Here is a 22,380-nt window from a genome sequence, read left to right as displayed (position 1 = left end):
GACAATGCAGGAAAATTGCAGCAGTGATTAAAAAGTAAACAATGTAAATGTAAATCTTGTTTTTATGGCTTTTCAAAGGAAATTTGTCTCAACTATCGTATTTTACCCAAAACAAAATTATTAAATTTTGTGCAAAAAAACTAGAAATGAAAAACAGTTCCTTTATTATTTTTTTTTGGGGGGGGGGGGGGGGTCACTTAACTGTCTCAGATCATCAAACAACTTTTATTAACTGACACAGATAACCCAAGACAACAAAATTAGCAGTTTCCAAATGATGATCAGACCGGGTGTGGCTATTGAAATTGAACCAAAATTAGGTAAGTCACAGTTAAATCAAGTACATTTTCAACAGTGTTTTGAAAATTCTGGTCATCTTTTTATGATATTAAAACATGTTTTTTTTTTCCCTGAAACATTTAAGTATGCTCAAAAAACAACATCTGTAAAGGAGGCCAATACTGAAAATGTCCACATCTGCTGTTCCTGCAGGGTGTCTGTGCACATAATGCAACACAACTTCATATTTATTCAATATTAATGTTTTAACAACAGAAATTTGGTGAATTTCATTAACTTCCATGTGTCTTGGTATGCTTTCACATCAATGTTGGGTTCACACTACCATCTAATCGTCATCTTAGTTAGTGAGATAGCGACTGCTATCCAAAAGACGCCGATTTCAGAAACAAAATGCAGCTGCCTCCAAATTTATTCCAGAGCTGGTGACGTATTTGAGATTCAACGCGCTTTAAGGGGAGTTTCACAGAGCAGGAAGATCCCTGCATTTTCCTCCAGGAGCTGATCTGGACTAAGCTAAAGTAAAACCACTTGTTTTTGATATGAAGTGAAAACAACCAACAAAATCTAAATAGAAAGCAGAAATAAACATTTTGACAGTTAAAGTATAATTTAGTTATACTTTTGTTTTACTGTGATAATTTGCATAACTATAGCTCTAAAACATTTTAAATATATATATAAATTCTAGTTTCTCATTTTATGGCGATGAAAACAAAATATAACATAAGATAAACCAAGCAGCTCATAAAGATAGTTAGCAGAGGCGACGTTTGTTTGAAGAATTGAGGAAACATCTGTGTAAATAAGAAGCTAAATGTATTTTGTCAGGCGCAATGTCTAAACACCTGAAAAGATTCTAATTAGGTTTAATAATTTCTACAGTTTATATTGAGAAGAATAGCAGATATTAAATATTGTTTCCCCACTTCAATGTTGGCTGCTTATTTGCCTTAAAATATTCTCAACATCAAATTTATAAATTTTTAGGATCAGTAGCTATATTGTAAGGTTTAAAATAGATATTTTTAAATGAAAAAAAAAAAAAAATACACAGTTGCCTTTCATGTGTAACACTGACGATATTAAAAGAGCGCAGAGTCTCAAACAGACCATCATCAGTCTGACCCGTAGCGGTGCTGCGGGGAACTGACCTCAGGTCTGTTCCTGGTCGCGCTGACTAAGCCCGCCCACTGGGAGGTTAACGCATATTATGGCTTCCACCTCCGGTGTCGCGCCGCCGCCATATTTGTGCCAGAGAAAAACAATAATAAAGACTTTTTAAAAGGTTCCTCGGCCGGTAAATACCTGCCAGACTACGGCTCACGCCTGGGGACGTGCGGTTACAGGATTTACCCGATAGAAAGAGAGGTAAAACCCGCCTAAATTGCACTTGTTAACCCTTTGCATGCGAGTAGGCTAACAGCTAATGTAGCTAGCTGGTAAATAGCAGAGGGAAGTACGCACTTCCTGCCATGACTTTCAAAATAAAATGTACTGCGCTGAACGTATTTCGGTGAAATATTTAGTGTTATTTTAAATCCCAGTTAACTTCGTACACAATTAACGAGGTTTTACATTTATTATACCCTATTTATATATACTTCAAAAGGTAATTCACTTAAAAACTAGCTAAATATTTTTGATGCATTTGTTTCACTTAAATTTAAATATTACTCAACATAATGTGTCATTTTTCTGTGAGTTCAGACTACTAAATTTAGCTTTGAAAGGACAATTAAATAGCCTGTAGTATAATGTTTTTTTTAAAAAACTAATGTTATTTAAAATATTAAAATTATGTTAGATAAAATGTAAAACACCTGATGGACACTGGACATTACTTTTCTATAAATGTTTTGACCAGAGTTGCCTATTCAGTATTGTCTCAGGCTTTAATTTTTATAAACATTTTAAGGCAGTCTGACCTATGTTAAATTTAGTTGTTGTTGTTGCCTTTAAAAGCATTCAACATATTGTAAACCATCTGAATAACATTTCAGCAAAATAAAACGAAGAAATGGTCAAATATTTTAACAGCATGCACCACATTTGAAATAGTTGTCGGTGTATTATTGTCAAAGTATCCTCAAAATATTTTCTGTTGTGAACATATTGCTTTTTAATATGCTGGGCAGCTCTAAATCTAAAACATAATCCATCTATTTTTGTAATTTTCATTTTATATTAATTAATCTGGCAAGATTAGCCTAACTGGGAAAAATGCATTGTCTATAAAATATAAGTTCTGACATGAACAAATAAATTGATAACCGCATATTTATTTATTTTAAACTGAAATGTCGACGAGAAGAAAGTCTTAATATTAGTATCTTATTTTGAAGGCCGAATCACAAACATCCGGCTGCGGTACGGCTACCAATCGCTAACTTTCCGCAGTAAACAAGCTCCGAGGACTACGACAAGCTACAGTGGTCCCAAATACCCGTGTTTTGCGAATTTTGAAACAGATTCTGCGCAAAACCAGCCCATGCTGCGTATCGACGAGCTATAGCATCGCACAGATCCTCTTCACGCAGCGCGGGTTTTGCGCTTCTTAGCCCGGCTAGCTTGCTAACATTAGCAGAGAGGGGCAGCCAGCTCGGACCCGAACAAACCTGGACGCGGTGAGTAGCCGCTCTGTCGTCCTACGCCAAGAGAAGACTCATATTTTCCGAGCCTTTTCACCTTTTAAAGCGTACAGAAACAACGACAAAGGGTTGGAACAATGCCCCCGCACACTCCTCCGGTAAGCGCTTTGACGGCGCACGCTTGCAGAAGGCAACTTAACCGGATGTGGAAGTAGTTTTTTCTCCGCGTGTAAAATAGGAAATTTCTGTGTGACTTCCCCCGGAAAACCCAACAACTTAATATCAAACAGTTTCCTGTCGGTGCTGCGCTTTATTTCTCGGCGGCACGGAGGGAGAGTTTTACATGTTGGACACAAAGCACCTTAGATGGAGGGGGAACAGGGGGGGTACGTGGCACATGGCGGTCTATTTTCTGGCCGTGAAGGCGCGTAAAATGGCTCCTCGGCCGCGGAGAGAAAAGTCTCGTCCCGCTCCGCTGTTTCGCAATGGAAAACGCTGTAGCTTGACGCGGGTTCCATTATCGGACATGACTTTTAACAGTTACAATTTTTTTTTTAAATTTTCACTTTAAGCTTAGAGAACCGCCACAGCACAATAACGCGTTAAGTAAATATTTCGTTGAGGCTATATTAGCATGTTTTGCTAAAGGAATCTGTTAGCGGGCTAAAGGGTGGTTCTGGACCTGCTTCCATTATCGGACACTCGTCCATAATGAGCCTTTAGCACTTTTTTTTACAGGAGCATCGGTGGGTTTTATCAATATATCCACACGTCGGAAAAGTTGTCACGCTTTTTTTTTTAATAAAATGTCTTCTTTAGTTTGTTTTACGTAGTTTGTTGCTGCAAGGCGGGGTTTGCGTCCGAAAATGGACACACCTTTAGCTGTGGAGCACAGCCACAGTGAATCGATGGGGGGGAAGCTAACACACCCTCTGGTTTAAAAGATGTTTACCCTGTATGGAGAGCTTCAGTGAACTTAAATTACATAAATGTATCTTCTGTTAATTAATACATTGTCACAATATAATCTTCACACATTAGAATGCATCTTTTAAGGGTTTTTAATGTTGCATTTATTTTGTAAATAAGCTTTCACCAGCCTTAAACATAACATTTGAGAAATTACCCTGAAAGAAGTTCAAAATAGGTGTAATCACTGTTAAAATATTCAGTTCATTATATAAAAAACAGATTTTACATTTAGGGGGGAAAGGAAACGTCTTTTTAAAAAATTATTATTTATTTAATCGTATATTTATACAGAAAAATCTCTTGAGACTCATTTATAAGAGAGATCTGTTACATACATCGACAGCAATAACATAAAAGTAGTAACTAAACATAACTGAAATTAAAACAATAATAAAACTAACATAAAAACAATAATAGTTCAATCCACTAAGTACTTCTAAAGATCAATACCAGACAACAAATTGATCATAATTAGTTGATCAATTTGCCTGCCTTAAAACTCCATAAATAACTTTCATTATTTCATTATTTCACTTCATTATTAAGTGTAAGACGCTACAGCTTCGACATATTTGTGGTTTTGATTCATTTGTTTATTATTTTCCGTCTAAACATACTAGCAGTGACAGTGTCTCATGTATTTATTTATTTTATTTTATTTTACCATAAGATAAATATAAATGAACAATACACATGCATGTTTATTAAATTAGAATAAAGTCAGAGTAACTTTATTCAGTAAATCAAGCAATTATTTCTGTTCATGATGATTATTTCCGCTTACTGTTAATGAAAATATAACATTTAAGATAAAAATATTACATCAGGTCAATTAAAACATTTACTACAGAAATTTGGGCTTAATGAAAAGTATGTGTATTGCCTACTTTAATATATTTTTATCTGACAAGCCTCATCAGAATGAATCTGTTTATTGGTAAATTTAAGTGATAACAGGCATCATTTTTAATGTTCAGTTCTAATCTCTGTTCTCCCTCCTGGTGACACAAGCTGTAAGCCTTTGTAGCACAGGACGATAAATCAGGACGTAATGATCTCCTGGATGATGTGTTTCAGATGTCGCTGGTGGACCTGGGGAAGAGGCTGCTGGAGGCGGCTCGGAAAGGGAACGACGACGAGGTCCGAAACTTGATGGCCAACGGAGCGCCGTTCACCACCGACTGGGTGAGAGGCCTGTTTCCAGCACAGAAGCACATTTCTTTAGAAACAATCAGTTTTTTCACCCCTACGTTAGACAATGTCACCTTACAAGCACACACTTCAACGTAATTTGTTTGATTGAAAGACACAAGGTAGTAGTGGAGAGAAACTAATTTCTAAAATATATTAATGCATTTTTCTCTCTAAATGTGGCATATTTACATTATCAGCCCCTTTTAATATAATATCCCTACTTAAAATCCATCGCCTTCAGAGGCTCTTGATCAGTAAGTAGAGTCCACTATATATAATTTAATCTTATTTTGAATAAAACTCTTTTATGAACGCATGGGTAAGGAAAGCATCAATCACAGAATCACTCCTAAATACCACATCCTCCATGATTGCTCCGTTCAAATGTGTGCACACCCATCCAACAGAGTAACTACGTTATTTTAATTAATGACTACGGTTCCACGTTCTCCGCGACTTCTCTCAACGTCACCGTCAAAATATGGAACAAGTCTATTTTCTGCTCCGCTCCGTTCTATTAAAAAAATGCAACAGGGTATGTAGGGGCACGAAAAAAGTGTGAAATAAGGGGGTGTTCTGGTTAGATAAAGCCGGAATGTGACTTTTTTCTTTTTTTTTGTGTTTACATTTATAACTCTTAGCATGGCAGGAAACTGACAGAGCAAATGATCCTGAACACATTGTTCCCCAGAATGAAACATGGTGGTGGCAGCATCATCCTGTGGGGTTGCTTTTCTTCAGCAGGGACATGGAAGCTGGTTAGAGTTGATGTGAAGATTGATGCGGCTAAATGCACAACTACTGTATTTTTTTCAGATTATAAGGCGCACTTAAAATCCTTAAATTTTCACAAAAAATTATGATATGCTTATAAATGATTACCGTTGTGTTTACTGACTGATTTTATGTGGTACAATGCGCTCAAAAATCTGTTAAAATGTGTAAGTGGAACTTTGGTAAGCAACGAAGCTGCTCCACTCAATGGATATTCAGAGCATTACGGTACACTGTGTCACTACCTGATCGGACCCCTGAGTTGTCTACAAGACTGCCTGACTGTAATGTCTAAACTAGAAGTGCATTCATGTAAAGGCCCCCCACATACTCGGGTGTAGTTCACTCCATGGACAGCTACGTGCTGAGGTAAATTTTTACGACACCTCGGCGGCAAGAAGTCTTTACACAGGGTGCTTGCGCAAGTCTTGAAAGTCTTAATAAGTATGGAATTTTGAAACACTGTTTTCCAGACCTTGAAAAGTCTAAAGTATGGGGAAAAAATGTATGGTAGAATTTTACAGTATGCTCAAAGGCATTGTGAAATGAGAAATAGGAAGGTAGGCTATAAAACTATAATTTTACCAACTGGTCACGTACTGTATTAGCCTAATGGAATCAAACACTTGTTTGATGTGAAATTCATGTACTTGTGATTTTCATGTTTTGAAACGTTTTCATCAGTAAAAGCATAATTTACTGTGAATAATGCATTTGTTCATTGAATACTAGCCTATAAAAATTAACATTTCTAATAAACAGTTTGTACAATCTCAACCAATGAAGTAGGCAGTAGGCACACAAGTATACAAGTACTTAAAGTTGAGGTCTTGGGGGGAAAAAATATCAGTTTTAAAAAAGTCTGGAATTTTAATTTGGAAAAAGAGCAAGCACCCTGTTACATAGTTTTATATGTGACACCAAGCTTGATACACCGAGCTGCTCCAAGCGTGTATCAAAAAGCGGGATCATCTGGAGCCTTGCTGGCAGAAGTGATACCGGTCAGTGGCTCCAATCTGAAAAGCACCGTGCGTTCTGGCTTGATACGAAAGGATTTGTAGCGTCTGTCTTTGCAAAGTAAATCTTTTTTTTTTTTTTCACTGAGCTGCTTTGTGATAGGACAGCATTACCAAAACTGTGACGCGCAGCATCTCAGTCCCTCTCCGTTCTCACTGACTGGTGGGAGCCTGCTGGAAAAGAAACGGCTCTAAGCTCGCTAATCACACATTTTACCATCAGTTCCACCGCTTTGTCCCACTGGCAGAAAGTCTGGGAATTGTGGGAGTTTACCACAAGAAATGTAGGCAACAATATGCTCGACTATGAAGGGTAAAACGTGCGCACAGTACGCCCAAGTATGCGGGAGCTTCTAGGCAGCGTGCGCCTGGAGTACATGCTAGCAACAATAAACCTAGTAAGTTAATTCAATATAAAAGTTACGTTTATTTTGGCCTTATGTTAGAAACAGGGCAGTGTAGTCCAACCACTCTGTCCTTTAGACAGAGACGGATAGAGAGCTGTGGACGCGAAGGGGTGGAGTGATATTACACACTTGGGAAGAATAATTATTGCGCCTTATGGTCCAAAAATACGGTAGTCCTAGAAGAAAACCTGTTAGTCTGGTGTGGCGGTGCGCCCTCCTGCAGGACAGTGACCCTAAACTTAAAGCCAGCGCTACAATGAGAACGCTTTGATGGGGGACCAGTCAAAGTCCAGACATAAATTTAGTTTAGAAAGTGATTTTAAAATCTTTCGATGTAGAGTCAGTAGAAACGCACCACAGCAGCACTTTGAGCTCTGATTACAATGAAATCAGGTTCAGAAAACTACTTCAGGGGCCTGAATACCAACACACAGCTTCCTTTATAGATGTTAGTTTTAAATAATTTGTTGGTTTATCGCATAAAATAGAAGAAAGTTTGTGTTTCTGATGTGACAAAATTCAGAAAGGAGGTGACGGATACGTCTAGAACACAGGTGTCAAACTCAAGGCCCGCGGGCCGAATCTGGCCCATCAAGGTAAATTATCCGGCCCTCAAGAGCCAAAAAAAAGGTATATCATTTCATAAAGTAGAGGCATATATCATTTTAAAGTGTATAAAGTGGCTAAAACTGTGCCTCCTGTAAGTGTAACTCACCCCAAAATCAACTTTTTTTTGCAGATAAACTGTATAAACTGGGCCTAAGGTTGCTACTTTTATGTTACTGTGCATTTTTTATATTTCTATGTGAACTGGAATGAAATTATGTAATAAAAAGTATCGTCTATCCACGTGCAACTGGCCCTTTTAATGACTTCATGACGCAAAACTGGCCCCATATAGAAATGAGTTTTACACCCCTGGTCTAGAAGGTCATGAATGCTAAAAATGTAACGCGCTGCTTTAATAATGACATATTTTATTGTGATGTGTCCCTTTCTGTGCCTTTAACTTCACGTTTACACACCGGTCATCCGACGCAGGCGCTTTATTTGCTGCAGTGGCGTCACGCTTGACTCATCTGCTTGTGACTTCTTCTATGCTTCCCGCAGTTGGGGACGTCCCCCCTCCACCTGGCCGCTCAGCACGGCCACTACTCCACCGCAGACGTCCTGCTGAGAGCTGGCGTCAGCAGAGACGCCCGTACAAAAGTGGACAGGACCCCGCTGCATATGGCAGCCGCCGAGGGACACACAGTCATCGTGGAGCTGCTGATCAGGGTGGGACTTCTTGTTTTCGTGTCATTAGTTATAATCTGCGTTCCTTTCTTTATCTTTAATGAATCATCGGGAAGTGTGATAGATTCAAAGAGGAGATGTTCGAATATGTTTTTGAGGTTTTAACTGAATATATTTAATTTCTCTGCATACCGGAAAGTAATAGGGCTGAACAATTAATCGCATTTTCAATATAATCGTGATTTCAAAAAACACAATTTCCAAATCGCAGAGGTCTGCAATTTTTGGCTATGTAACAATTAGTGAATCAGACGCGTCCTTTAGGTGTCAGTAAAATGTTTAAAGTGGGTTTGCCTCCATGTGGAAGGGAAGACAGTTGCAGCAGTGAGATAATCTAACTTTATTACTTATTTTAGAGTTTGTAGAATTATACAAAGCATTAAGTACTGGTCAATTAGTTTAATACAGACTTGCTTGTTGGTTGGACTTTATGTTCAACAAGGATTGATGTCCAATTAAATTAAAAGCTGTTCTCTTGAATAATATTCAGATCAATAGAAACATTAAAAGTTCATATTTAAAATAGTCCTTGTTTACAAACATCTTTATTTAGACGCCATTTTTGTTGCTTGTGGTTAATTCGGAGAAAATTTAAAATTGCAATTTTGGTTGAAATATATTGTAGGCAGAACACAATCATTACTGCTCCGAGTTTAGATGCTGTTGGTCTTTTAGCAACTAATCCACATGGCGAGGAAACAAATTGATTTGTTGTTTGTATATATATTTTAAAACGCATGATAAATTAAACTGGAAAAAACTTGCATTAAATCGCAATATTAAGAAAAGAAATCGCAATTAGATTATTTTCCAAAATCGTTCAGCCCTAGAAAGTAATTGGGTTAAATTTCGTTTTGGACACTTGGGTTGGATGTAGCTCACTACACAACATGTATAACAGCAGGTCATACACAGATAATACTAAATAATAAACTTGTGCAATGTGACAAGAAGCCAACGAATTAACAATTTGACCAGAAAATATGCAAATAAATAACCTGTTGTTGATCTGCAACATTTTGTGCAGTTTTTGCTTTAAAAACTATTTTAAGCGTTCACATTCGTAACTCCACCAACTCATTTACCCGTTAATGCTGACATTAGGCCGTTTTATCCCTTCCTATTTCCATTTCTTGCCTGTAGAGAAAAACATTTTATATCCATGTACCTAATCTCTTGGGTGTCAGTTTATTTCTCCTGTACGTCGTGTGTTTCTGATTAATTACGTGCTGGAGCGCATCCTGCGTCGCCGCCATATTGGCTGGGTCTTCACTGCTCTAGGCTGACATGGGATCTGAGGGGAGTAAAGGCAGAGGGGGCAACGTTGCCCGTATTTTATGCAGTTTACGCACCCCTGACCCGTTTTCATGCCTGACAGCTTTAAAAGATTACTGGAAAGAAAGAGATAAATAAATAAAAAGCAAACTGTGTGGCGTAAACGGGAATGTCGGATAAATTCCTGTAAAATCTACTTCCAGAGCGGTGCGGACATCAACGCCAAAGATATGCTGAAGATGACGGCTCTTCACTGGGCGGCGCAGCACGGACACCACGGCGTGTGCGAGACCCTCATCAAGCACGGGGCTGACGTGCACGCACGCAGTAAATTTGACAAGACGCCGTTTGACATCGCAGCGGACATCCAGAGCACCGAGCTGATGCTGATGCTGCAGGTGGGAGGAGCTGGGACATCCGCTCTGCTTCGGGCTTTAACCTTTTTCTGCAGGAAGTTGGCCTTTTTGACATTTCTTTATTGATTGGGTTGTTTTTATTATTGTTGCCAACTTAAAATCTGCACGTTTGCGTTGTTTGTATTGTCTCTACAAGAAACTGTGATAAAGTATTAATGAATAAAAAAAAAAATCAATAATACTTTATCACAGTTTCTTGTAGAGACAATACAAACAACGCAAACCACTATTTTTATGTAAAATTAACAAAATTAACAAAAAGTCAAATATAACTAAAAAATGTTGTTATGCATTAGTTATGCATAAAAAATAACTAAAACAAATTTTTAAAGCAAAAAAATTATAAATAATCATTTACAGGTTCCAAACTTTTTTTATTTTCTTTTTTTTGTAGCATCACATGTTCTGATTGCGGCATATTCTATAAATCTCATGGGGAAAAAATATTTGACACTTATTTTAAAAAAAAATAATTTGGCAGTTTTTTCCATTTTGTTTTGTATGAATTTGGTATGTGCCCATATGTTTAATAATAATAATAAAGCAAAATTTTCTTGGTAGGTCTAGATTTATATATAAAAAAATAATAAGTTGTCCGATTTCACAAATTTTTTACTCAACCAGCTGTGGATATCTATCTATCTATCTATCTATCTATATATATATATATATATATATATATATATATATATATATATATATATATATATATATATATATATATATATATATATATATATATATATATAAAATGATCATCTTTCCATGTACACAGATGCTGATTGGTCTTTGTTTACAGGAGAGCATGCAGAACCAGGTTAACATGAACCAGGTGAGCATGAATGTTGAGACGACCAGCACCACCAACCAGCCACAGTTCATAATCCAGGGAATACCTGCCATCCAGGGGGGCGTGGTCAACCTGGCGGAGCTGCTCAACAAGGCCAACGCAGGTATGATCGCAAAACACGTTCGCGTTGGCTCTGTTATTGGAACAGAGCTAAACTCTTATTACCTCCAAAAAACAAAACAGGGTCCTGTTTATAGACCAGTGTTAAAACACTCCTCACAGCCTCTGGACTTCACACGTGTCCCGTTGCAACCGTGTATTTCATTAGGATTTTATCTAATGGACGAACACAAAGGTTTAAGGAGGAATGAAGCTGACTGATGGTTTTAAAATCTCCAAAATGTGGCTTTAAACAGTCCATATCATGCAAAGTCCACTCAATTAGCCCTTCAATACATTTCGTCATGTACTTGGAGTCTCTAGGAGTGCCGAAAAATTTAATGTAGTCTGTCCAGCTGCCGTGTAGATAACTTTATATTATTTTTGGTTCATATGTTTGAAGCCATTACATTTTTTTCTGAACACACCGACCCCGTGGTGGAATATGACGGTGGCAGCATGATGATGTAAGGATGTCTTTTTTCTTCTGCAGGGACTTGGACATCAGCCAGAGGTGAGGGGAAAATGGGGTAGCGCTAAAAAAAACAAAACTGTGCAGTCCTGAATAAAACTGATATATGCCGTAAAGACCTGAGACTGGGGGCGGAGGTTTCTCTCCCAGCAGGAAAGCGACTCTAAACACATTCATGTGTAACCCTGCGTTCAGATGTAACGCGATCTAAGCGTCCAGCGCCTCAACTTGTGCAGAGCGTCAGCAAAGCGTGGCCAGACGCGTCTGACGCGCGTTGGGAGGAGACGCCCCGTTCTTTTCCCTCAAATGCGGGGAAATATTTACCGTGTGAAAAGCTTTGATAACTCACCCGAGATCCCAACTTCCTGGCTAATCCTCCTCCAGGCGAGGTCCTTTCTGTTACTGTCTGTGTAGCGGCAGCTCGACTGATCATCGATAATAGGAGGCACACTCCAAAAAAAGTAAAAAACAAAGCATGTCCAAACAAATAATTTTTGAGCCAAGGTTGTTTGTGTTTGAACTGTACCCTGAAAAACATACTTATACAAAAAAATGAACAAGTGTTTATAAACTTAAGTTTGCTTAATGCGAAGAGGTGTATATCAATGTTTTGGAAAAAGACTCACAGACCGACCATAAACCAATGGCTGCAGCAAATGTTATCTGTCCTCCCTCTGGAAAAAATTACATATATATTAAAGGAAAACAATACCTGTTTGAGTCTATCTGGAATTCCTTCATTAAGTATGTCAAGAACTTGAATATCTCAGAAGAAGATGCAAGTGATTGAAAAACGTGTGAACTGCAGTTCCCAAAGTAAATTTATTTATGGACATATACTGTTAAACGTAATTCTCAATATAAAGAGGTTAAGTACGAAATGTGACTAGTTGCACAGGAACTAATACTGTGAGAGGCTTTTTTTCTTCTGTTTTTCATTTTATTTTGACTTGAACAAGTAACACTACTACTGCTGTTGTCATTTTGTAGATTGTTCAAGATGTTTGTTTAAACTGCCAAAATTTTAATAAATATATTTTGGGGGGGAAAAAACAAAAGCAACTGGACTTGTTTTCCGTCCAGTTGCTTTTGTTTTTTTACTTTTTTTGTTTTGTTTTTGGAATGACCATGACCTGGGGTCCGTTCTTCGTACGTCGCTAACTCAGTTAGCAGGATTTCATTGTTGACGATTTGGCATGATCTTGGATCGTTTGGTTCTTCGAAAGACATCCTGCACTTGTTGTCATAGCAACATGTGCGCCAGCTTAAACCTGCTCGCGAGCAGGCTTATTTCATGTAAACAAGATTAGATCACGGCTGTATAAGCGGAGGAGATAGGGAAGTCTGCCGTAGCCATGTCCATTTTTAGGACAGCAACCTGTTGCGGAAGGTGCAAGAATAATTTGCAGAGTTTTTCGAATTAATCGCGTATTGCGCAATACACAGGATCCTTTAGCGCAGCGCGACAGTGTAATTGTAGAGAGATTTTTCTTGGTGACTGTTATAAACAGACACATCATTTAACAGTGGCTTTTAAAGAGGAAAAAGTGATGTTGGAGCCATAAATCTAAAATATTGAAGTTATTTGTATGATGGTTTGCTTTTTATTTTTATCCTATAGTAAGAAGATTTGTTCGGGCCATTTTATTGTGAAGTTTAGTTTACTTTGAAAGGCTTGCTTCCTGTCGAGCCGTATATTGTATTAGAAAAAAACTATGGACGGATTATCTAGACACGGAGCAATACAGTTTTACCGTGTAAACTGTGTATGACTTGGAAAAGGAAATTTTTCATTTTTTATGGATAAAGATTTTTTTTTTTTTTTTGTTAAAATTCCCAATTTGCACGTGTCCTTTACTTCCCGTGTCTAAGGAATGACACTGACATTTGGATCTCTTGACATAACAAGTGCCTTTTTAAAATAAAGTATAATAATTAAAGGCTACCATTTTGTAGAATATTGTTGTATTTCACTTTTACTTGTCCCCATGTTCTAGTGGGTCCCGTGGAGGCTCTGATATAAAAGAACAAAGTTAATATCAAATTATTAAAATGCAAAAATTCATACTGTAGAAAGTGGTAGAAACATCTAACATGGACAGTATTTACGCATTAATTTGTCTGCTACTTTTTGCCAGCCCTCTCTCCTGGCTTTAACATATTTTGAGGTGTTTTAATTAATGACTCAAATTCGACATAACCTTCCATTAAAAGCTCGTGTTCTGCTTGGGAGAAAAACTGTGGGCGTTCTTTGCTGAACAGCCAGTAGCAGCGTTGCTGATCATTGTTTCTACTATCGATACATTTCCCCTTTTAGACAAACGCATGAACGTGCAGTTGTCTCAGATAACTCAATCCAGCCATACTAATCATAAACAACAGGTGTGTTCGAAGAACCCAATTAGCCGGATCATGATTAGCCGAATGAAATCATCTTGGATGTCTCATTTGATCTTGGATGTTTTAAGCAACGTACGAAGAACGGACCCCAGGATGACTGAGAATCTTCACCAGCAATAAGAGGCACACAAACAGCGCGAGGAGTTTGTCCTCCATTGTCGACTTCCCGCCTTTTCACGGTCTTTCCGTCCTGTTGTAAAATCTGCCGCTACGTCACATAACAGTGTCTCTCTGATTGGTTGGTGCTACGCGTCCAGCTGCAAAAGTTCAGATTCTCCAACTCCATCCTCAGACGTTTGAAATCTCAAAACGTGCCGCTCCCCCGACGCTCAGAACGCGCTGCAGGACCTCTCAACGCTTTCACAGGGTTCCCGCGGATCCTTAAAAAGTATTAAAAGGCATTGAATACTGTAATATAAAACTAAGGTCTTAATTAGCATTAAAATGTCTTAAAATCAGTCTTTCTTAGGTCTTAAAATTGTTACCAGGTCATAAATAGGATTTTATTTTTGTAATCCTTACCAAACAGTAAAATAATTGACACAATTATATATTTTTTAATTTACCAAACGGCTCAACGTAACCATTATTGGTTCCGTCCCGATAGCGGAACCAATAAAGACTGTTGTGGCCGGACCATAGCTGCGAAAAAGAGTTGCCGCTGGTTATGTTGTGGTTTTTAAAACTGATTTATAGTTTATTTTAGTAGGGAACAAAACAACGTTTGTGAATTCAGTTCAGTAGTTGTTAAAAAATATATCTGTAATTTGTGTGTTTTTAGCTTTCTTCCTATATTTTAAACATGTCTACTGGACCAGAAAGTAATGGTTTATGTTAAAATAAACATTTGGGTAAAGTTGTCGCAACCAGGTTTTTTCTTGTTTATCGTCATGTTGGTCTTAACTTTTTATTTCAAGTGGCATTAAAAAGTCTTGAATTTAACTTGACTTATGCTGTAGGAACCCTGTTTCAGGTCTTCATTTGTTTAAAAAAAAAACGTATTTCCTAAATAAAATCACAATACGTTACACTGAAATCCGTGGTTGTAATGTTGCAAAATGTGAAAAGGTTTAAGCCGTATTAATACTCCTTCACTCCACTGAAGTTAAACACGTGTTGCTCATCCTAAAAAGTCAACGTCTCCAGTCGAAGTGACGTCCCACATTTACTCGCTCCGCAGGAGAATCAGAAGAGGCGATGGCGGCCAACGCTCTGGACTCCAACATCCAGCATGCCACCGTGGTCAGCGAGAGCGGCCAGAGGGTCATCACCATTGTAACGGACCAGCACGGCAACCTTCAGACCACCGGGGGGATGTCTCAGCCCTTCTTCGTCACCATGCAGCACGGCCAGCCGAGTAAGGGCTCAGACCGCTCCTCATCAGAGGCTCGGAGGCTGCGGGGCGGCTCGTGTGCTCAGCGTTTGTTTGTTTGTTTGTTTGTGTTTTCAGTGCTCGCCATGTCAGCCAACACGGTGACAGAGGAGGTGGTGACAGAGGAGGCTCAGCCGCCGCCCTCCAGGAAGAGGAAGCTGGAGGTGACCAACAACCACAACGAAACTGGAGAAACGGTGAGTAGTGGATGTGCGGCAGACTAAGACTTCTGCATTTCCTGTTTTGCCAGAAAGTAACTTTTCGCTAATTGTACCATAGCCTGGGTGAATACTCGATTCTGATTGGCTGTGTGGTGTTCGTTAATCAGGTCTTGAAAGTCTTAATAAGTGTGGAATTTTGAAACACTGTTTTCCAGACCTTGAAAAGTCTTGAATTTTGTGTGAAAGTCTTAATAAAGTATGGGAAAAAATGTGTGGTAGAATTTTACAGTATGCTCAAAGGCATTGTGAAATGAGAAATAGGGAAGGTAGGCTATAAAACTATAATTTTACTAACTGGTCACGTACTGTATTAGCCTAATGAAATCAAACACTTGTTTGATGTGAAATTCATGAACTTGTGATTTTCATGTTTTGAAACGTTTTCATCAGTAAAAGCATAATTTACTGTGAATAATGCATTTGTTCATTGAATACTAGCCTATAAAAATTAACATTTCTAATAAACAGTTTGTACAATCTCAACCAATGAAGTAGGCAGTAGGCACACAAGTATACAAGTACATAAAGTTAAGGTATTGGGGGGGAAAAAAATATCAGTTTTAAAAAAGTCTGTAAAAAGTCTGGAATTTTAATTTGGAAAAAGAGCAAGCACCCTGTTAATAAGTTAATACGTCCTAAGTTCTGGTCATATAGCCTGATTGTTCTAAATTATTGCGCTTACCTTGGCAACGCGTTACAACGAGAGACATTAAATAGCCGCTTCTGGTGAAAAAATTTTACTAGTGAAACACAACATTAAAGTATTAATAATTGATTTAATATTTATTTATTTGATAAGTGACCGTGATATAAGCGGGATAATGCCCTTTGAGATGCCCGTTATCAGAAATAATGGACTTTGTGGAAGCTACGCTCCTCTGTTTCTGCGTCGGACGGTTAATTCGTCCATTAATTTCTGATAACGTTGGACATTATCATAGAAGACACTTTTGCTCACAGTTGTTGGTTGTTTGCAGTAATTTTAGAGTATTTGTTTTAAACGTTGATAATTGTGTCAAGTTTAAAAGTATAAATCATCATTGCCTCATTTTATCAATCTACACAAGTTAATATTGTGGCTATTCATTACTTTAATAAATATCTAAAACTAATTTTATTTAAAAAAAATGTATTTGAAAATACCTAACAGGCTATAAAAGTAATAAAAGGATGTCATGTCTAATTTATTATTCACAATTTGTAGCATATGTCTATTAAATCCTAATTTATTGCACTTTTCAGACAAAAGATGGGCATGAAACAGACATTGTAATGTTTTTAAAAAACTAAACAGGAGTGAGTGAAGATTAAAATGGTAATACAAATGAAAATGTGAAGTACCGTATTTTCCGAAAGTCGCAGTTTTTTTTTTTCATAGTTTGGCCGGGGGTGCGACTTATACTCTGGAGTGACTTATGTGTGAAATTATTACACATTTTTACCGGTATATCATTACACCTGTTATTCTCACACCAAACCACAAGGGGGCGCTCTAGGCCTGTGTTGAATCAGACGTAAGCGACGTAGAAGCGGAAGTGCCGCATCTTCTGCCTCCAGAGTTAACGGAGTTATTTGAAAGTGACACCGAGGATGAAGATTTCACTGGATTTTAGTTATTTGGAGTGACACGGGCGCTTTGGTTAACTTCTTCGCATGTTATTTATGCTATAGTTATCTGAATAGCTTTTAATATGTTATGTTAACATACCAGACACGTTCTCAGTTGTGTCATGTAGCGTAAGCTAACTGTACAATTATTCAGCCTGTTGTTGCCTCCGTTCTATTTTTATTTAAAATTGCCTTTCAAGATGACATGTCTGTTCTTGATGTTGTATATTATCAAATAAATTTCCCCCAAAAATGCGACTTATATATGTTTTTTCCTTATTTATTATGCATTTTATGGCTGGTGCGACTTGTACTCCGGAGCGACTTATAGTCCGGAAAATACGGTAGATAAAAAAGATTAAATAATGTAAGTTAAGAAAATCAAACTGTGCATTTTAAAAATACACAACGCAGGCAGTGAAATATGAATTTTTAAGATTTAGCTTTGTTTTCAAAGCGTTCTGTCAGCAGTAGAGACTACGGTAAAGCGGTTAAATGTGAGCATAAACTTTGTTACTGACGGGGGAAAACGGCGTCATTTCTCCTGATCCTCGCCCTATGAGAGAAGGTAAAGAGAAAATAGAGCGTGACTCAGCACAGACCGACTGGTGAATGTGGAAAATGGATCACGAATGTGACCCTGATATCTGGAAAAACATGAAAATTTAGGCTACTTCTGGTGCGGAGAAACAAAAAACTGGTCCACGGTGCAAAGTGACTCAGGTGAATGTGGATGACAGAACATGAACCTCTGCTCTCTAAATGCTCTGATAGTTTTTGTCAGTTCTAATTTCAGGGTTCCCACAGGTCCTTGAAATCCTTGAAAGTTTGTGAATCTGAAAAAATAAATTCAAGGCCCTTGAAAGTTCTTGAAAACAGCCAAAAAAAACACCTTGTCCTTGAAAGTCCTTGAATTTTTTTGTGGGGTTGAAAGTTCACACGGATGACGACTCGTGTGTCATTATTTTACTACCATACAATCTTTTAAAATTATGTTGATTCCGCAGACTTTTAATTTGCAAAAGTACGTTTACTCTTCTTCGTTAGTTGGTAGGCTACGGTTTAGGCCTACGTGCGTCCAATAGGTTACATTCACGCAGTGTTGCCAACTCAGCGACTTTGTCGCTATATTTAGTAACTTTTCAGAGTCAAAGTCGAAAACTAGCTTAATCAAAGATGAAAGTAAGTGAAACAAATTGATATAATTCTGAACATCTCAATGCTGCACTTTTTTCCATAAAATTACATGAAACGGTAGGCTAATGTACATCTTATATGTAATGTAGTATGGCATAGCCATGTACTGTGGATATAAATGTAGGCTATGAATATGATCAACATCAATGTAGGCTATAAATTAAGTCCACTTTCTTGCATTGCTTCTGACCCAACGACTTCTATGCCGTTTAGTCTTTTATTGAATTTGTACTGTATTAAAATATGATAACCTATTCAGCGGTCACAGTAGGTAAATGCCGCCACGTGTGGTCCTTAAATTTGAGGAAATTGATCCTGGAAAGTCCTTGAAAGGTCCTTGAATTTGATGTTCACCAAGGTGTGGGAACCCTGTAATTTACTTACTTCCCTCCTCTCTGTGCAGGAGTTGCTGCAGAGGCAGCTGCAGGAAGCCAACAGGAAGGCTCAGGAGTATCGCCAGCAGCTCCTCCGCAAGGAGCAGGAGGCCGAGGAGTACCGCATGAAGCTGGAAGCCATGGCCCAAAGTCAGGCCAACACCAGCAACGGCAACACGGTCGCCGGCGCCAACGCCGCAAGCCCGGAGGAGGTGGTGGGAGGGGAGGACGAGGAGGAGGGGACCGCCGGCGTAGTGGAGGAGGAGGGGGAGATGGTGGTGCTGCAGGAGGGAGGCATCATCATGGAAGGGGAGGAAGGCCAGGTGACGCTGGTGGAGACGGGTGGCGAGGCGACGCAGGTCAGCTCCTAACGGAGAGGAAGGGCGGGGAGACGCATCACAACAGGAGGCGGCTGATTAGACTCTTACATCTGACTGAGGCGGAGGAGGGGGGGGCGACTCGCTGAAGGAAGTGCAGCGTCACGGACAACCCCAGACAGGATGGGGTCCTCACAAAGTTTAGGTTTCAATCCCTAAACCGTTTGACAGCAACAGGTCAGGTGGAGGTGGGCGGACGTGCCGGGACATCTCCAGTAAACTCCGCCTGCGCCGTGTCCCTGAACGCCTCCTTCAGCCGGTCCAACACAACGGGACGAGCTTCATGAACTGTCAAGGACCCTGAAACCCATGGTTTGCTTTTCTCTGTGGTCCCGCCTGCGAGCAGTAATGAGACGAGACGTAGGGGCTCTCCTGCATGGACACAGACATGTATGTTCCCTGAACGTTGCTATAAAAAAAAAAAAAAAAGCTTTCTGCTTCCCTATTTGAAATGTAACCCAGCAGAAACTTAACTTTTTAGTGTTTGTCTTAATGCAAGGTTTGCCCTGTTACCTCCTCTTTTTGAAGGCCATCATACACATTCAGAGTTTAATTTAGTGAATCCCAAAGTCGGTTTACTTTGTGTAATCGCTTCATAACCGAACGACTTTTTTTAGCTTCTTTCAAAAATCACAGTAAAAACACAAAGGTTTGTTTTTTTTTAACTAGTATCGGGACACTACAGTGATTCCTTCTCCACCGCGTTTCCTGTTCAGTGATGTTTATAACCAGCTGTTTTTTTTTTTCTTGTTTTATTCCTCCAGATGTGATTTCAGCATGATTTAATGGCAAACCCTAAACCATGTCACATGATGCTGTAGGGATCGATTACACGTCGGGCAGCATTTCCCACCTTCTGCACAACTTTTATCCTCGTATCGAGCAGGAAGGCTTTAGGTAGCTCCGGTCGAACTCTCAACAAGCAGCGAGGATCATTTTCTGGGTCGTTTTCCGATGCTACGTCTTTAAATCACTCCCATAGTCCTGGTTAGAGAAGATCCAGGTGTGAATCAGGAAGGCTCTTCTACAGTATTAATTATTTAGAGCCTAATTCGTTTGCACCATCAAGTAACTTATGAAGTCCTTTACATCCAATAGTGCCAAGATGTAGAACGGTAAAAGTTATACATTTATTTTATTACATTACCTAAATTTTATTCAGCGTCTCAATAGACGCCTGCATAAACAAGTTTCCTCTCTATTAGACCAACAAACTGTCTATTTATGGTTTACAAATCGCTTTCTAAAAGCGGATTGTTCGCTAAATACCGCTGAAATTGAGGTGTATGTCAAAGCTGAACCCAGATCAGCTGTTCCGAGCAGAAATGAAGATGTTTTTTTCCCCTTGAGAAGCTGATAAATACTTGATGTTTCCCGTTTCTCCGCGCATTCTCCGCCTTATCTTAGAGCTTCACGCAATCTTGCCTGCTGTCAGGGTCTCCTGGTTGGGAACCAGATCATAGACAGTGTTCCTCTTTCTGCGTGAGATTAATACCCTGTTGAGGTTTCAGAGGGACGGGATGAAAGTGCTCCTCAAGGTTGCTCTGCTGTGATTTGTATCGTTAGAGAAGCCCTAACCAGTAAAGATTTTTATATTTCTCCCAGGCTGGTGCTTGATGGTTTCCGATTCTGGACCCGTTAGGATATTTTTCCCTCTCTTCCCTTAAGGATTTTGACACATAAAAGAGAAAAATGTCTCATCTGACTGCTAATAATCCAATTACATGTTCTTGGTTAATAATTTAGTCAGGTCTCTAAATTGTGATTTGATGAACATGGAAATTACAAATCTTTCGGTATTTAATCTGCTGATCAGAGCCAGTTGAGTAAAAAAAAAAAAAAAAAAAAAAAAACAGAGTCCGATCTCAGTCCTTTCCATTGCTGCGTCTCTATGGGACGTCTGTCCACACCCAGCCAGTCCATCCACCTACCAATGGTTACCGGTTCTTTACGGTTTGTTCAGTACAATGCTAGGCGTGGAACAAACCAGCAGAAAAAGGCACCACTGATATTCTCATTTTGAGCCGTTTTGACTTTTTTTTTGAGGGGGAGAAAAATTGTGATTTTTTTTTGGCTATGAATTTAATCACTGTAGAGAAATAGATTTATAATAATCGAGTTAAACCTGGCTGCAGGTTCAAGAATTTGAATTCCAGTGGAGATGAATGTACCTAAGGGAAATTAGGAAGCAGGTTGAAGTTTTACAGTAAAGTTTGAGGTGAATGCCCTGAAGCCAAACACGCGCTCCTCTGAGGAGGTTCCTGTTCGTCCACTTCACTTCGCCCGATCACACGTATCCTCTCAGCTGCCCGTCACCCCCCCCCCCCTCTTCTTCTTCTTCTTCTTCACCCTGAGACTAGCTGTTGTTTGTGTTATAGTTATTTTTATAAGCTTTGCAAAAACCAACCCTTTTCTATGTACATACAAAGTTGTATTTTTTTAACATTACCTATTGGCTTCTCTGTGATGATGATGTTGATGATGGCTGCCTGCATTTAAATATAAAACTTTTTTTGAAGAACTTTTTTTGTCGTGTCTCTGAGCTTTTAAAGAAATGGCTACCCTCAGCGTGACGATCATGCTTTGCATCTTTAGGAGCTTTCTATAGAGCTTAGCTTTGCTCTATAGTTTAATGTTGGTCATGATATTTTTGTAGAAATGTATTTGTAAATAAGTAAATATGTGATTTTTTTTTTTATTTTTTTTTCCCCCATCTAATCTGAGTCATTTTATGTTATTTTCTAATAAACATCATGGCATTTAAAGCAACAATATATATGGTAAGATAATTCATTAAAAACATTAAAAATACTTTTTTCTCAAAATTCTGAGATTAAAGTCAGAATTCTTACTTTAGTCTCAGAATTATGACTTTATTTTCAGAATTATGACTTTTTTCTCAGAATTATGACTTTATTTTCAGAATTCTGAAAATAAAGTCAGAATTCTGAGACTAAAGTCAGAATTTAATAGACTTTTTTTTTATGTCCCTAATCCTCTTCCGTACTATACAGATGGGACATATAACAATATATTTTGCACAGACTATATTGAAATGTACTGTATATAAATTGTATATGGCCGTATGTTTTGGATACTTAACCATCTGAAAGACCCAATGATGATCAATATTAAGAGTTCTACAGATTTTTCTCGTAAAATAAGAGTA

General features: G+C 38.5%; 1 protein-coding gene across 3 annotated transcripts; it reads left to right on the top strand.

Annotated features, from left to right (window-relative positions):
- Nucleotides 1–1,525: 1,525 nt before the first annotated feature.
- gabpb2a (GA binding protein transcription factor subunit beta 2a) lies at nucleotides 1,526–21,733 on the top strand. Of its 3 annotated transcripts, none has more exons than XM_036145455.1 (8): nucleotides 1,526–1,671; nucleotides 4,941–5,048; nucleotides 8,365–8,532; nucleotides 10,029–10,223; nucleotides 11,041–11,194; nucleotides 15,243–15,419; nucleotides 15,513–15,631; nucleotides 18,864–21,733. In XM_036145455.1, exons 2-8 carry the CDS (start codon nucleotides 4,941–4,943, stop codon nucleotides 19,203–19,205), a joined length of 1,263 nt encoding a protein of 420 aa, XP_036001348.1. In that variant the 5' UTR covers nucleotides 1,526–1,671; the 3' UTR covers nucleotides 19,206–21,733. The 3 variants fall into 3 exon arrangements, with proteins under 3 accessions (XP_036001348.1, XP_036001347.1, XP_036001346.1); XM_036145454.1 differs by lacking the exon at nucleotides 1,526–1,671 and adding an exon at nucleotides 2,570–2,927; XM_036145453.1 differs by lacking the exon at nucleotides 1,526–1,671 and adding an exon at nucleotides 2,931–3,049.
- Nucleotides 21,734–22,380: the final 647 nt, after the last annotated feature.

The sequence above is a fragment of the Fundulus heteroclitus genome, chromosome 13 (assembly GCF_011125445.2).
Source record: "Fundulus heteroclitus isolate FHET01 chromosome 13, MU-UCD_Fhet_4.1, whole genome shotgun sequence".
In the NCBI taxonomy this organism is placed as follows: Eukaryota; Metazoa; Chordata; class Actinopteri; order Cyprinodontiformes; family Fundulidae; genus Fundulus; species Fundulus heteroclitus.
Note: the sequence above shows the minus strand (reverse complement) of the source record. Positions and strands in the feature narration are given on the sequence as shown.

What these genes read in the sequence shown, in the direction of transcription:
- gabpb2a (XM_036145453.1), top strand. Translation starts at nt 3,029, where the DNA reads ATGCCCCCGCACACTCCTCCG. An exon ending in CGCCGTTCACCACCGACTGG is followed by an intron (nt 5,049 to 8,364) that starts GTGAGAGGCCTG and finishes TGCTTCCCGCAG; the next exon opens with TTGGGGACGTCCCCCCTCCA. An exon ending in TCGTGGAGCTGCTGATCAGG is followed by an intron (nt 8,533 to 10,028) that starts GTGGGACTTCTT and finishes ATCTACTTCCAG; the next exon opens with AGCGGTGCGGACATCAACGC.